This window comes from Aotus nancymaae, unplaced genomic scaffold (genome assembly GCF_030222135.1).
Source record: "Aotus nancymaae isolate 86718 unplaced genomic scaffold, 86718_ANA_hifiasm-v0.15.2.pri h1tg000049l, whole genome shotgun sequence".
Taxonomy (NCBI): domain Eukaryota; kingdom Metazoa; phylum Chordata; class Mammalia; order Primates; family Aotidae; genus Aotus; species Aotus nancymaae.
In genome coordinates this window covers 11,640,791-11,653,857 of record NW_026988463.1, presented here as the reverse complement: position 1 = coordinate 11,653,857, position 13,067 = coordinate 11,640,791, and the positions used below count along the sequence as shown (strand labels likewise).

General features: G+C 43.7%; 1 protein-coding gene across 2 annotated transcripts in view; it reads left to right on the top strand.

Annotated features, from left to right (window-relative positions):
- Window positions 1-405: 405 nt before the first annotated feature.
- RRN3 (RRN3 homolog, RNA polymerase I transcription factor) overlaps window positions 406-13,067 on the top strand; it is a 57,221-nt gene continuing 44,559 nt past the window's right edge. For both annotated transcript variants that reach the window (XM_064362481.1, XM_064362480.1), the window contains exon 1: window positions 406-604. In XM_064362481.1, the coding sequence (XP_064218551.1) occupies window positions 513-604 (92 nt within the window). In that variant the 5' untranslated portion in view covers window positions 406-512. The remainder of the gene's footprint in view (window positions 605-13,067) is intronic.

Sequence of the window (13,067 nt, the reverse complement as noted above, 5' to 3'; positions counted from 1 at the left end):
GGCCTCTAACAGCCAACCTGCTGTCCCCATGGCCTCTCACAGCCAACTCCGGGTCCCTGCGGTCTCCCTGAGCCAGCCCCTGGTGCTTGTACCCTCACAGGACCCGCTGCGGAATCTTCCTAGGGCCTCTCAAACTCAGCCTCCACCACCTAGTTTGGTTTCTGTAACTCAGTCACTGGCTACCCAGGTCCATGTGGGACAGTCTCTATCTGCCCAGTCCTTTCCTATTGCGGACCCACAGGCCTCTCAGGCTGTCGAGGATCTGCACGCCCTACTTCAAATGCAGCAGGCCATTCCCAGCACATCTGTAGTGCAGGAGAGTTCCTTAAGTCAGTCTTCAAGTGCCCTGAAGGTTCCTGAGATGCCAGTTGCTCAAGCTGTTGGGGCTCCACAACTACTACCCAGCCAGAAACGACATCAGGAACCATCTGCCCTGGCCACTGCATCATCTGCCTCTGAGGCTTTGGCTTCAGCTTCAGACACCGAGACCCAGCAGTTCGTCTCTGCTGTCAATGTTCCAGCCTCCGTGGCAGCGAAGAAAAGTCACCCTCTCTAGTAGGGACCAGACCCCAGCCATTGGAGTGGCTGCTCAAGCCGTTGCCACGTAAGTCCCTTTGGAAGAAGAGTCACCTATATTTGTCCTTAATGGATTCCCCATTTGTATTCTGGTGGTTTCTTCAACCCCTTTTGTCCAAAAATATAAAGTTAATGGAAGCCAAGTGGCCCTGTCTTTTGGGGATTAGCCGTTTTGGACATTGGTAGGTTTTTAAACCTAGAACTCTGCATGGATGAGTGTTATTAAGGTTTTGCCTACTGTATGAGATAATGAAATCTGTTCTTTTTTATTTAGGCTTGAGAGAGAGAGAGAGTGGTGATTATTTTCTTTTGGGAGCTATTAATATAAGATCTAGGAGTGGGTAGGGGGTTTGGGTTCTGCAGGGTTTCTGAAGCGATGATTTCAGATGGTACAGGGATCCAGCATTAAATTCCATTGAGTCCTAGGGAGGGAAAGTTATTGGCTTTTCAAGTCTTTTTTAGTGCTTTTTATCTTATCAGGAAGAATGTCTTTTGTTTGGAGTTAGTGACTTTTTTTTGAGTTGGAGTCTTGCTCTTGTCTCCTAGGCTGGAGTACAGTAGCATGATCTCAGCTCAATGGAACCTCTGCCTCCTGGGTTCAAGCAGTTCTTCTCCCTCAGCCTCCCGAGTAGCTCGAACTACAGGTGCAATCCACTACGCCCGGCTAATTTTTGTATTGTTCATAGAGACAGGGTTTCACCATATTCACCAGGCTGGTCTCCAACTCTTGACCTCGTGATCCACTCGCCTCGGCCTCCCAAAGTGCTGGGATTACAGACGTAAACTACTATGCCAGGCTGTAATTTTGTTTTTGTTGTTTGTTTGTGAGACAGTCTCACTCTGTCACCCAGGCTGAAGTGCAGTGGCATGATCTCAGCTCACTGCCATCTCTGCCTCCCCTGTTCTAGCGATTCTCCTGCCTCAGCCTCCCAAGTAGCTGGGATTATAGGCTTCTGCCACCACACCCGCTAATTTTTATATTTTTAGTAGAGACAGGGGTTTCTCTATGTTGGTCACACTGGTCCCTAACTCGTGACCTCAAGTAGTTCACCCATCTCGGCCTCCCAAAGTGCTGGGATTACAGGCATGAGCCACCATACTGGCCGATTTTTTTTTTTTTTTATTCTTTTTGATGTCCTATTCCAGGTTTAGTGATCTTTAACACTTCCCTATAAAACCAGCAGAAAAAAAAACAAAAACAAGAAAAAAAAAAAAAAACTTCCCTAATGTTACAGTAGGCAGAACAGCTGCATGCAGCTAGAATGTGATAACATCTGTATCTACAAACTTATTTTAATGGATAACTTATACTTGTGCCAAGTGATTCTGGTTTTCTTTTTACAATAGTGATGGCTGCTTTTTAAAATACATTTGTTGGCTGGGCGAGGTAGCTCATGCCTGTAATCTCAACACTTTAGCAGGCTGAGGTGGGTGGATTGCTTGAGACCAGTTTTTTTGTTTGTTTTTTTCTTTTTTTGTGACAGAGTTTCTCTCTTCACTCAGGCTGGAGTACAGTGGCACTGTCTCGTCTCACTGCAACTTCTGCCTCCCAGGTTCAAGTGATTCTCCTGCCTCAGCCTCCTGAGTAGCTGGGATTACAGGTGCCCAGCACCACTTCCAGCTAATTTCTTTGTATTTTTAGTAGAGACAGGGTTTCACCATGTTGGCCAGACTGGTCTCAAACTCCTGACCTCAGGTGATGTACCCTCCTCGGCCTCCCAAGTGCTGGGATTACAGCATGAACCACTGCACCTGGCCGAGCCCAGGAGTTTTTTGTTTTATTTTGAGGAGTTTCGCTCTTGTCGCCCAGGCTGGAATGCAGTGGCACAATCTCGGCTCACTGCAACCTCTGCCTCCCGGATTCAAGTGATTCTCCAGTCTCAGCTTCCCAAGTAACTAGGATTACAGGCACTCAGTAGCATGCCTGGCTAATTTTTGTATTTTTAGTAGAGATGGGATTTCACCATGTTGGGCAGGCTGGTCTTGAACTCCTGACCTCAGGTGGCCCACCTGCCTTGGTCTCCCAAAGTGCTGGGATTACAGTAGTGAGCCACTACACCCGGCCAAGCCCAGGAGCTTGAGACCATCCTAGGAAACATGGTGAAACCCCTGTCTCGACCAAAAAAAAAAAAAAAATTAGCCGGGCATGGTGGCACGTGCCTGTAGTCCCAGCCACTTGGGAGGGTGAGGTGGGAGGATCACTTGAGTTTGGGAGATGGAGGTTGCAGTGAGCAGAGATAGTGCTGTTGCACTCCAGCCTGGGCAACAGAGTAAGACCCTGTCTCAAATAAACAAAATAAATATATTTATTTATATTTTACATGAGTCAATATACAGGTAAAAATTGTACAAGTAAAACTTGGATGATTCTGAGGTTTGTGAAACATTTGGTTATTTATATTATCACAGGAGCTTTCTACTAAATGCCAAGACCCCTTGTGCCAACCTGCTTAATGAATTTATAGGTAAATCTCTTGAAAATGAGTTCCACTTAATTCCCCTACCTCTTGTCAATAAGAAAGGTAGAAAAGGTCATGTGAAGGGCAGAATTGCTGACCCTGCTTTACTGTGGGTTAAATGTGTCATAATAGTGTACATTGCTGAGTATTAATTTCCTGGTCTTTCACCATTTCTCTTTCAAAAATTACCCACTGTAGGGAATGAGGCAGAGCAATATGCTATGTTCTGTATTGTTTAAACTCTACCGATTTTCTCCGAATCTCAGGATTGCTTGAGCCCGGGAGTTCAAGCCTGGGTAATACAGTGAGACCCCATCTTTGTGTGTTTGTTGTTGTTGTTGTTGATTTTCTTTTTGGCGGGGGATGGAGTCCCGTTCTGTCACCCAGGCTGGTGTGCAGTGGTGTGATCTCAGCGTACATGCCATCTCTGCCTCCCGGGTTCAAGCGATTCTCTCATCTCAGCCTCCGAAGTAGCTTGGATTACAGGCGCCCACTACCATTCCTGGCTAATTTTTTTATTTTTAGTAGAGACTGGGTTTTACCATATTAGCCAGGCTGGTCTTGAACTCTTGACCTCAGGTGATTTGCCTGCCTCGGCCTCCCAAAGTGCTGTGATTACAGGTGTGAGCCACCATGCCCAGCAGAGACCCCATCTTTATTTAAAGCAAAAACAAAAACTAATGTTCTCCAAATCTCCTTTAAGAGAACATGTATACATTCTCTGTCTAGATGTATCCATGCATGTATTCTATAGATAATCTGTAGGGGCAAAGCATTTTGGCTACTTTAGTTTTGTACAGTTTGAACACTTGGATTTGACATAAGATATATTCAATGATTTATAGTTATTTCTATTTTTTAAAAAGACAGAAAAGAGCAAAACACCAAAAAAATCACAATTGCAGAAGGAAATGACTTAGTGGAACTGCAAGAACTCATGTTTTTTCCTCTTCATCTTATTCTCTCAAGTAGTTTATATGATTGAAGTAATTCTCTAAGCAATTATTGAAGACTTGAGCTAAGTGCCAGGAATAAGGTAAACAGAAATAAAGATGAAAGGAAGCAGACCTTGCCAGCATAAAGTTTTGTAGTCTTTGTTCTCTAAATCAAAGGAATAATGTTAAAGAGGAAAGAATTTGAGGCAATGAAAGAGAAGGGGTAGGCTACTTAGCAGTCTGGTGGAAGAATTATCTTTTTGACAGGAAGAGCCACACGGTACCCTTCAAATGCTTAATTAATTGACAAGTCAGTTACTGAATTTCTAGGAAGTGCTAGGCATTACATTAGGTACTGGGGATTCATACCTAAATACAATGTCTGTGCCTTCCAAGCACTCACCATCTATTAATAGAGACAGATACAGGCTGGGCACAGTGGTTCATACCTGTAATCCCAACACTTTGAGAGGCCAAGGTGGGTGGATCGCTTGAGCCCAGGAATTTGAGACTGGCCTGGGCAATATGGCGAAACCCTATCTCTACAGAATATACACAAATAAGCCAGGGTGTGCTGGTGCGCACCTGTGGACCAAGCTACTCAGGAGGCTGAGGTGAGAGGATCACTTGAGTCTGGGAGGCAGAGGTTGCAGTGAGCTGAGATCATGCCATGCACTCCAGCCTGGGCAATATAGTGAAACTCTGTCTCAAAAAAAAAAAAAAAAAACCAAACCAAAAAGGTCGGGTGCAGTGGCTCACACCTGTAATCCCAGGACTTTGGGAGGCCAAGGCAGGTGGATCACAGGGTTAGGAGTTCAAGACCAGCCTGGCCAATGTGTTGAAACCCTGTGTCCACTAAAGATAGAAAAAATTAGCCGAGTGTGATAGCACGCACCTGTAATCCCAGCTACTTGGGAGGCTGAGGCAGGAGAATCACTTGAACCCGGGCAGCGGAGGTTTCAGTGAGCTGAGATTGTGCCATTGTACTCCAGCCTGGGCAACAGAGTGAGACTCTATCTCAAAAAAAAAAAAAAAAAAAAAAGAGAGAGAGACACACACACAGAAATTACTACCACAACTACCACAATGTAGTATAATAGAAATCTACTCAAAGTGTTTGGGGTATAGGCATAGTCTGGGTGAAGGATGTTGAGTTGGACTCAAAAGTAGGTGTTACATTGGGAAAAGAAGATGGGAAGAACATTCTGTGCAAAGGGAAAAGCATCAATTAAAAGGTCCAGGGCCGGGCACAGTGGCTTATGCCTGTAATCCCAGTACTTTGGGAGGCCAAAATGGGCAGAGATCAGGAGTTTGAGACCAGCCTTGTGAAACCCTGTTTTTACTTTAACAAAGACAAAAATTAGCTGGGCATGCTGGCACATGCCTCTACTCCCAACTACTCAGTAGGCCGAGGCAGGAGAATAGCTTGAACCCAGGAGGCGGAGGTCGTAGTGAGCCGAGATTTCGCCACTGCCCTCCAGCCTGGGCAACAGAGCGAGACTCTGTCTCAATCAATCAGTCAATCAATAAAAGGTCCAGAGGTGTAACAGTCCGTAGCTTGTTGGGGACGCATTTGGGAAAGGGTTGCCTGATGCTATCGATAGTTAAGTGTACTTCACACTCAGAGGGGGAGAGAGAGAAATATGGAGTGTCCGAAGGTGAAGTAAGCAGGGTAAGATAGGCCTGGATAGTGAGTCTTTCCAGGGAATAAAAACCCATTAATCCTTGCAAGCATTGGGATACCTGTGAAGCCCTTTTAAGAAAGGTAGAGTTGTAATTCATAGTTCCCAGTTCTACCTGTGGCCACTACTGTAAAGTAATGGCAATCGGCCAATTATTAGTGATTAATTGCTAAGGTCTCATTTAGTTTTAAACTGAAAACTGTCCTCTTAGACATTAGCAATAGTTTCTAACCCAAGTGTAGGCTCCATGGGTATTTATGTTGGAAAAATCTTTCAAGTGTTTATTTACTTACTTATAGTTAACATTTTTTGCTACATAGATGATATCGTGTGGAATAAACGTCAAATGCCAGGACACGTTCCTGGGTGATTGGTAATTTAAATAAGTACTTATCTAAAACAAGGGTCAACTAGGTCCAGTGGCTCACACCTGTAATCCCAGCACTTTGGGATTGCGGCCAGGAATTTGAGACCAGCCTGGCCAACATGGCAAAACCCTTTCTCTACTAAAAATACAAAAATTAGCTAGGCGTAGTGGCACATGCCTGTAACCCTAGCTACTCAGGAGGCTGAGGCAGGAGAATCGCTTGAAACCGGGAGGCGGAGGTTGCGGTGACCCCAGATGGTGCCGCTGTACTCCAGCCTGGGTGACAGAGGGACTCCATCTCAAAAAACTGGGTAACACCCCTTCTGGGTACCAAGGAAGGAGAGTTAGGCAGACCTCTGGCACAATTAGTCCCTGAAGAATAATTTACTGCTCATGTATTTCTTTCTATGTATTCTTTATGTATATAATCATATCTTAGTTTGTAGTCGGAGGAATGTCAAGAGCAGACAGGGTGCAGAGCGTGTACTAGGGAAAAACAGCCATACCAGGACAACAATTTTTGGCCCAGTTGGTAGTGCCCCTGCTTGAAAGGGCATGCACTACATGGCAGGCTGGCCCAGGCATCAGCGTTCAGTATCGTAAAGATACCCGCTGTATGGCAGGCTTGGAGCAAGAATCGCTCCTCCTGTAAGGGAGTCGCAGTATCTTGTGTCCAGTTCTTGTGGAAAGCTGGCTTCTGGCAGGCAATCCCTCAACTGTCTGAGGGCTTAAAACCCCTCCAGTATAATCGCCCTTGGTGGCTATGAACGCTGTCAGCTCACTCTGAAGCCGCCTCCTCTAGAAATCATTGGAAGCTGCTAGTAGATAGCTGTATACCCTGTCAGCTCTTTAGCTACTGTGCTGACTCAAAGCATCCTCCTATAGAATTCCTTAGTAGTAGCCTGCCCCTAGATAAGAGATGTTGCACACTGCACCCTCTTCACTGCGCACAGCCCACTTTGCCTCAGTGACCTAATGGGGGTGGACCCCTTGCTGCACACGGCCCACCTTCTTGCCTTGGTGACCTAATAGGGGTGGACCCTTTGCTTATCGCACCTGTGATTATCTTGACCCTATCACTGTTCTTAAGATGACCTCAGTCACTACCCTGCCCCCTAACCTATACCTAATAAAAACAGACGCTCCTGGACATTTGGGGCCTTGCCTGTCTCCACTTAAGTGGCGTTGGCCCCCCGAGTCCAGCTGTGCTTTCTTTGTTTTTCTGTGCCTTATCTCTTTATTTCTCAGATCCAGCACCTTAGCACAATGATAGGGGACACCCCACAACCCTAGTAGGGGTGGACCCTACAAAAAATAATAAATAAATAAATAAATAAAACAAAACGAGGGTCAACAGATATTTTTCTTTTTTTTTTTTTCAAAGTAGCAGGCACCCGCCACCATGCTCATATAATTTTTGTATTTTAGTAGAGATGGGGTTTCACCATGTTGGTCAGGCTGGTCTTGAACTCCTGACCTCAGGTGATCCACCCACCTTGGCCTCCCAACGTGCTGGGATTACAGGCATGAGCCACCATGCCTGGCCCAGATTTTTTTCTATAAAGGCCAAGATAGTAAATATTTTAGACTTTATAGGCCAAAGGCAAAATTGATAATATGTGGTTACTTATGTTACATGGGAGAAAACTCTTAGGAGGCTAAGTCAGGAGGATTACTTGAAGCCAAGAGTTCAAGTCCAGCCTGGGAAATATACCAAGACTCCATGTGTTTAAAAAAAAAAGAGTCTGGGCATGGTGGCTCACCCCTGTAATCCCAGCACTTTGGGAAGCCGAGGAGAATGGATCACCTGAGGTCAGGAGTTCAACACCAGCCTGACCAAAATGGAGAAACCCCATCTCTGCTAAAAAAAAAAAAAATACAAAATTAGCTGGCATGGTGGTGCACACCTGTAATCCCAGCTACTGGGGAGGCTGAGGCAGGAGAATCACTTGAGCCCAGGAGGTAGTGGTTGCAGTGAGCCAAGATTGCACCATTGTACTCCAGCCTAGGCAACAAGAATGTAACTTTGTCTTTCAAAAAAAAAAAAAAATACTTAATCTTTGCAGTTTGTTTTGCTAAGTTTCCAACTTCCAAATTGAGAGTCTACCTTTTTGGTGCCTGACATTTGCCAGCAGTGGAGTTCCCAGTGTATAGGTGGTGATGCCCAGGTCCTGGGCAAACTGATGGCCAGAGAAGAGGCAGACGCTGGGATTGTTATAAAGATCAGGAGTAGAAACTCATATCCCAGCTTGGTCTTTGAGGCTGACATTGGTAGTCCACAGCAGTACAAAAATGCAGGATGGTGAGGGATGCTTCTGGCATCTAATGGGTAGAAGCCAGAGATACTGCTAAACATCCTACAATGCACAGGACAGCTCCTCACAACACAGGATTATCTGGCCCCCCAGAAACCCTGATATATGTGACTCAGAGACATTTCCAAAAGAAAATAGAGAAACCCTGATCTGTAATAATACAAAAAATTGCTCTGTAGTGAGATACTTTAACAAATCTTATTTTGACCTTCAGGTGACTCATTCTCTCTTAGATAGTGATGATATCTAAGGACCACGAGAATCTTACTCATCTTTCCTTTATCCTTATTTGTATCCCGAGTTTGTATCATCTTTGAGTTAACACACATATGGTGCATTTATTAATAATAATAGCTAACAATTATTGGATGTTTATAAAATGCTACACATGGTACTGAGTGATTTTCAGGCATTTGTGACAGTAATCAAAGTTGGGTACCATTATTATCTTCACTTCAAGGATAGTAGATTTGATATTGAGAGGTAATTTTTCCAATGTCAGACAAATGGAGAGCTGGAATAGACATATAGTTGAAGTGTAATATGTTATAAGGTATAATATATGTTTTAAGGTTTCCTTCCAAATTAAAGTTGTTAATGAGTCTTTTCTTAAGCCTGTTGATTGTTCCTTTAGCTGTAATATACCAGATCAATCTATGGGCAACTTCTCTATTTAAAGCTTTACTGGCAGAAAGAGAATGAGAATCAGCAATTCTCCCATTTTCTTGTTTCACTCTAGATTATCATGTTTATAAATAACATCTCAGAAATTGCCTCCCCCGCACCCTCCACAAAACTCACCAGTATTTGTTTCTACAGATTTAACTGCCAACTTCATAAAAGCTCAAATCCTTATCTTCATCTTGTTTTGGGAACCTCCATATGGAGTCCTGACCTCTCTCAGACCAGTGGTCTTAGTAAGACTGCTTCTGCCAAGTGTATCTGTTTCAGTGTTGGGACAGTGTTCCAGTTTCAAATGATAAAATTATTCATTGCCAGACTTTTAAGCCATAATAAACTGTGCTATTCCAAATGAACCTTGTTTTAAAATAAGTCGGTTTTAAAAATAGAGTTCTTTTGTGAAAGCATTCCAGCATTCCAATGGAAAATAATGTCTCACAGACTCTGGGCAGAGTGTACCTAAGTAATATTCCCATAGAAATGGACACTGAAAAATGCAACTCCTTGTATTTAAGGGTATTTTTTGAACTCATTATGAAACAGCTATTAGAAACAGTTAACACAATCAGTACATTCTAATCTGCTATAGTTTATATTTATATGCTCACAACTTGAGTTTTCCATTTTCCCAAATATTTAAAATCTGACTTGGTTGCATATTTTAATGATAATCTTATAAACTTCATTTGGGACTGACTGCCCTCCACTTCTGATTTTCTTCATATCTGTGGATTGTTTGTGTAAGATTGCTCTAAAATAGTAGCTGGGAATGATGGTGTGCACCTCTGGTCCCAGCTACTTGGAAGGTTGAAGTGGTCAGTTTCCGGAGCTGGAGTCATTCTAGCTATGGTGTGCTTCCAGTGTGAATTTACTTAACACCACTGAAATTTAAAAAGGTTAAGATTGTAAGGCCGGCTGCCTTGCCGGGAGCTAAATGGACACACTTATCTCTCCCCATGCCGGCCTCTCCATGCTAACACACTTATCTCTCCCCGTGCCGGTCTCTCTATGCAGGCTCCACACACCCACTCCTGCATTCCTCACTCGACCCCTTCAAAATTTAAAAAGCCCACCAAAGATTTGTCCAACGGCAGCTTAACATTAACCTCCCCAGCCGGTCAACCCACCAGTAGTCCTGCCTGGCAACCAATGGTAGCTCGCCCCATTGGCACCTTGACTTCCCCTCACCAATGAAACTGTCTGCTGTTTGTTTCCCTAGTGATCAATCAAACCCCCATACCAATGAAACTCACCAATGAAACTGTTTGCTCTTTGTTTCCCTAAAGACCAATCAATTACCTCCACTCCCTATAAAACCCCACACCCTGAGAAGCCCAGTGCGACTTCTCTGGCCCCTTCCCGGACCACAGAACCTCCTGGGAGCTGAATAAATTGGATTCTCATTTTCTCACACTGGCCTCAGTTTCCTTATTTTGACTCGGCAATATACCTTACAAAGATGAGGGCCAGGAGCAGTGGCTCATGCCTGTAATAGCAGCACTTTGGGAGACCGAGGTGGGTGGATCACTTGAGGTCAGGAGTTCAAGACCAGCCTGGCCAATATGGTGACACCCTGTCTCTACTAAAAATATAGGCTGACCAAAAGTGACTATATAATTGGAAGTAAATCACTCCTCAGTAATCGCATAGCATTTCATAGGTTTAAATGAAATATTGGTTGGCTGTTTGTTTGTTATCTTCTTCCCTTATTCCTTCCTGACTACATCATTAAGTATAATTATCAGTATACAAGAGGTTTTCAACACCCATTACTAAATTGTATTTTAGCCTGGGCAAGAAAGCAATACTCCCATTCTCTCTCCCTCTTTCTTTTCCTTTTTCCTCCTCCCCATTCTCTCTCTCTCTCTTTCTCTTCCTTTTTCCTCCTCTCCATTCTCTCTCAAAAAAAAAAAAAATATATATATATATATATATAGGCTGGGTGACAGAGCAAGACTCTGTCACCAAAAACAAAACAAAACAAAACAAATGGTTAAGATGTTAAATTTTATGTTATGTATATCTTACTACCAAAAAAAGGGTTACACTGGCAATTTATAAGCCATGTAACATTTATAAATGTCTTTTTTTTTTTTTTTTTTTGAGACTGAGTCTCTGTGTCACCCAGGCTGGAGTGCAGTGGCAGAATCTTGGCTCATTGTACCTCCACCTTCCGCATTCAAGCTATTGTGCTGCTTCAGCCTCCTGAGTAGCTGGGATTACAGGTGCCTGCTACCATGCCCAGCTAAATTTTATATTTTAGTAGATACAGGGTTTCACCATGTTGGTCAGACCAGTCTTGATCTCCTGACCCATTTTGGCCTCCTGCATTATTGGGATTACAGGCGTGAGCCACCATGCCCAGCCTTACAAATTTCTTTCTGGGCTGGGCGCAGTGGCTCCCACCTGTAATCCCAGTGCTTTGGGAGATCGAGGCAGGTGGATCACAAGGTCGGGAGTTCAAGACCAGCCTGGCCAACATGAAACCCCATCTATACTAAAAATATAAAAAATTAGCTGGGCATGGTGGCACATACCCTGTAATCTGAGCTACTCAGGCGTCTGAGGCAGGAGAATCGCTTGAACCTGAGAGACGGAGGTTGCAGTGAGCTGAGATCACACCACTGCACGCCAGGCAGTGCAAAGGATTGAGACTCTGTTTCAAAAAATAAAAAAGACTTTTTTTCTAAGTAATAATTCCATGCAGCAGTTGAGATTCTGTACATAGAAAGTATACCAGATGAGCACAGTCGTTTTAATAACTCTAGAACTACAGTTACGAACTTAGAGAAAAATCAACTTTAATGCAGAATAGAACAAAGACATTGTAGAGGATGGTGTGTTCATATTTGCAGAAGCAGCCTACAAAAAGCCTTTTATCTTGCACTGGCTAATTGATACTAGTATAACTGGATTTTTTTTTTTCTTTTTTGAGATGGCAGTCTGGAGTGCTGTGGCACAATCTTGACTCACTGCAACCTCCGCCTCCTGGGTTCAAGTAATTCTCCTGCCTCTGCCTCCTGAGTAGCTGGGACTACAGGCACATGCCAGCATGCCCAGCTAATTTTTGTATTTTTAGTAGAGATGGGGTTTCACCATGTTGGCAAGGATGGTCTCAATCTCTTGATCTCATGATCTGCCCGGCTCAGCCTTGCAAAGTGCTGGGATTACAGGCGTCAGCCACCATGCCTGGCCATATTACTGGATTTTATCTTGGGTGAGTAGAGGTCATTTTTAAGAACTGTGATTAGTCAGTTTCAGGTGGTTCCTATGGTATGCCTAGAAGCAGAAAATGCTTACCTTGAGAGAAAAATACAAACTACTTTAATTTTCTGATTCTTTTCTTTGTAGATGTGGAGTTTCGCCATGTTATCCAGGCTGATCTGCAAATACTGGGTTCAAAAGACCCTCTCACCTCAGTCTCCTAAAGTGCCAGGATTACAGGCATGAGCCACGATGCCCAGCCAGTTTTCTTAATGAATTAGTTGGTTGTGTACTTTAAAAACAGTAGGGAGTCTCTGTGAGTCTACTCTGGCTCAGGAGACTGCCTGATCAAAAAAATTAAAAAAAAAAAAACACACTAAAATTTTCTGGCATATTCTTTCCATATTTTAAAATATTTTGTTTGTTTGTTTTTTTGTTTGTTTTGAGACAAAGTCTTGCTCTTGTCGCCCAGACTGGAGTGCAATGGCATGATCTCAGCTCACTGCAACCTCCTTCTCCCGGGTAGCTGCCTCAGTCTCCCGAGTAGCTGGGATTAAAGGTACGTGCCACTATGCCTGGCTAATTTTTGTATTTTTAGTAGAGACGAGGTTTTACCATGTTGGCCAGTCTGGTCTCAAACTCCTGACCTCAGGTGATCTCCCGCCTTAACCTCCCAAAGTGCTGGGATTACAGGCATGAGCTACCACGCCCAGCCTAAAATACGTTTTTTAGAAGGGAGGAATTTTTTTTTTCAGGTTCCAACCTGTGAGGGAGGAATTTTTAAATGTAATTCTTTGACCATATATTTCTATACTACAAAATTCAAAAAAAGCATAAAATTAAACACT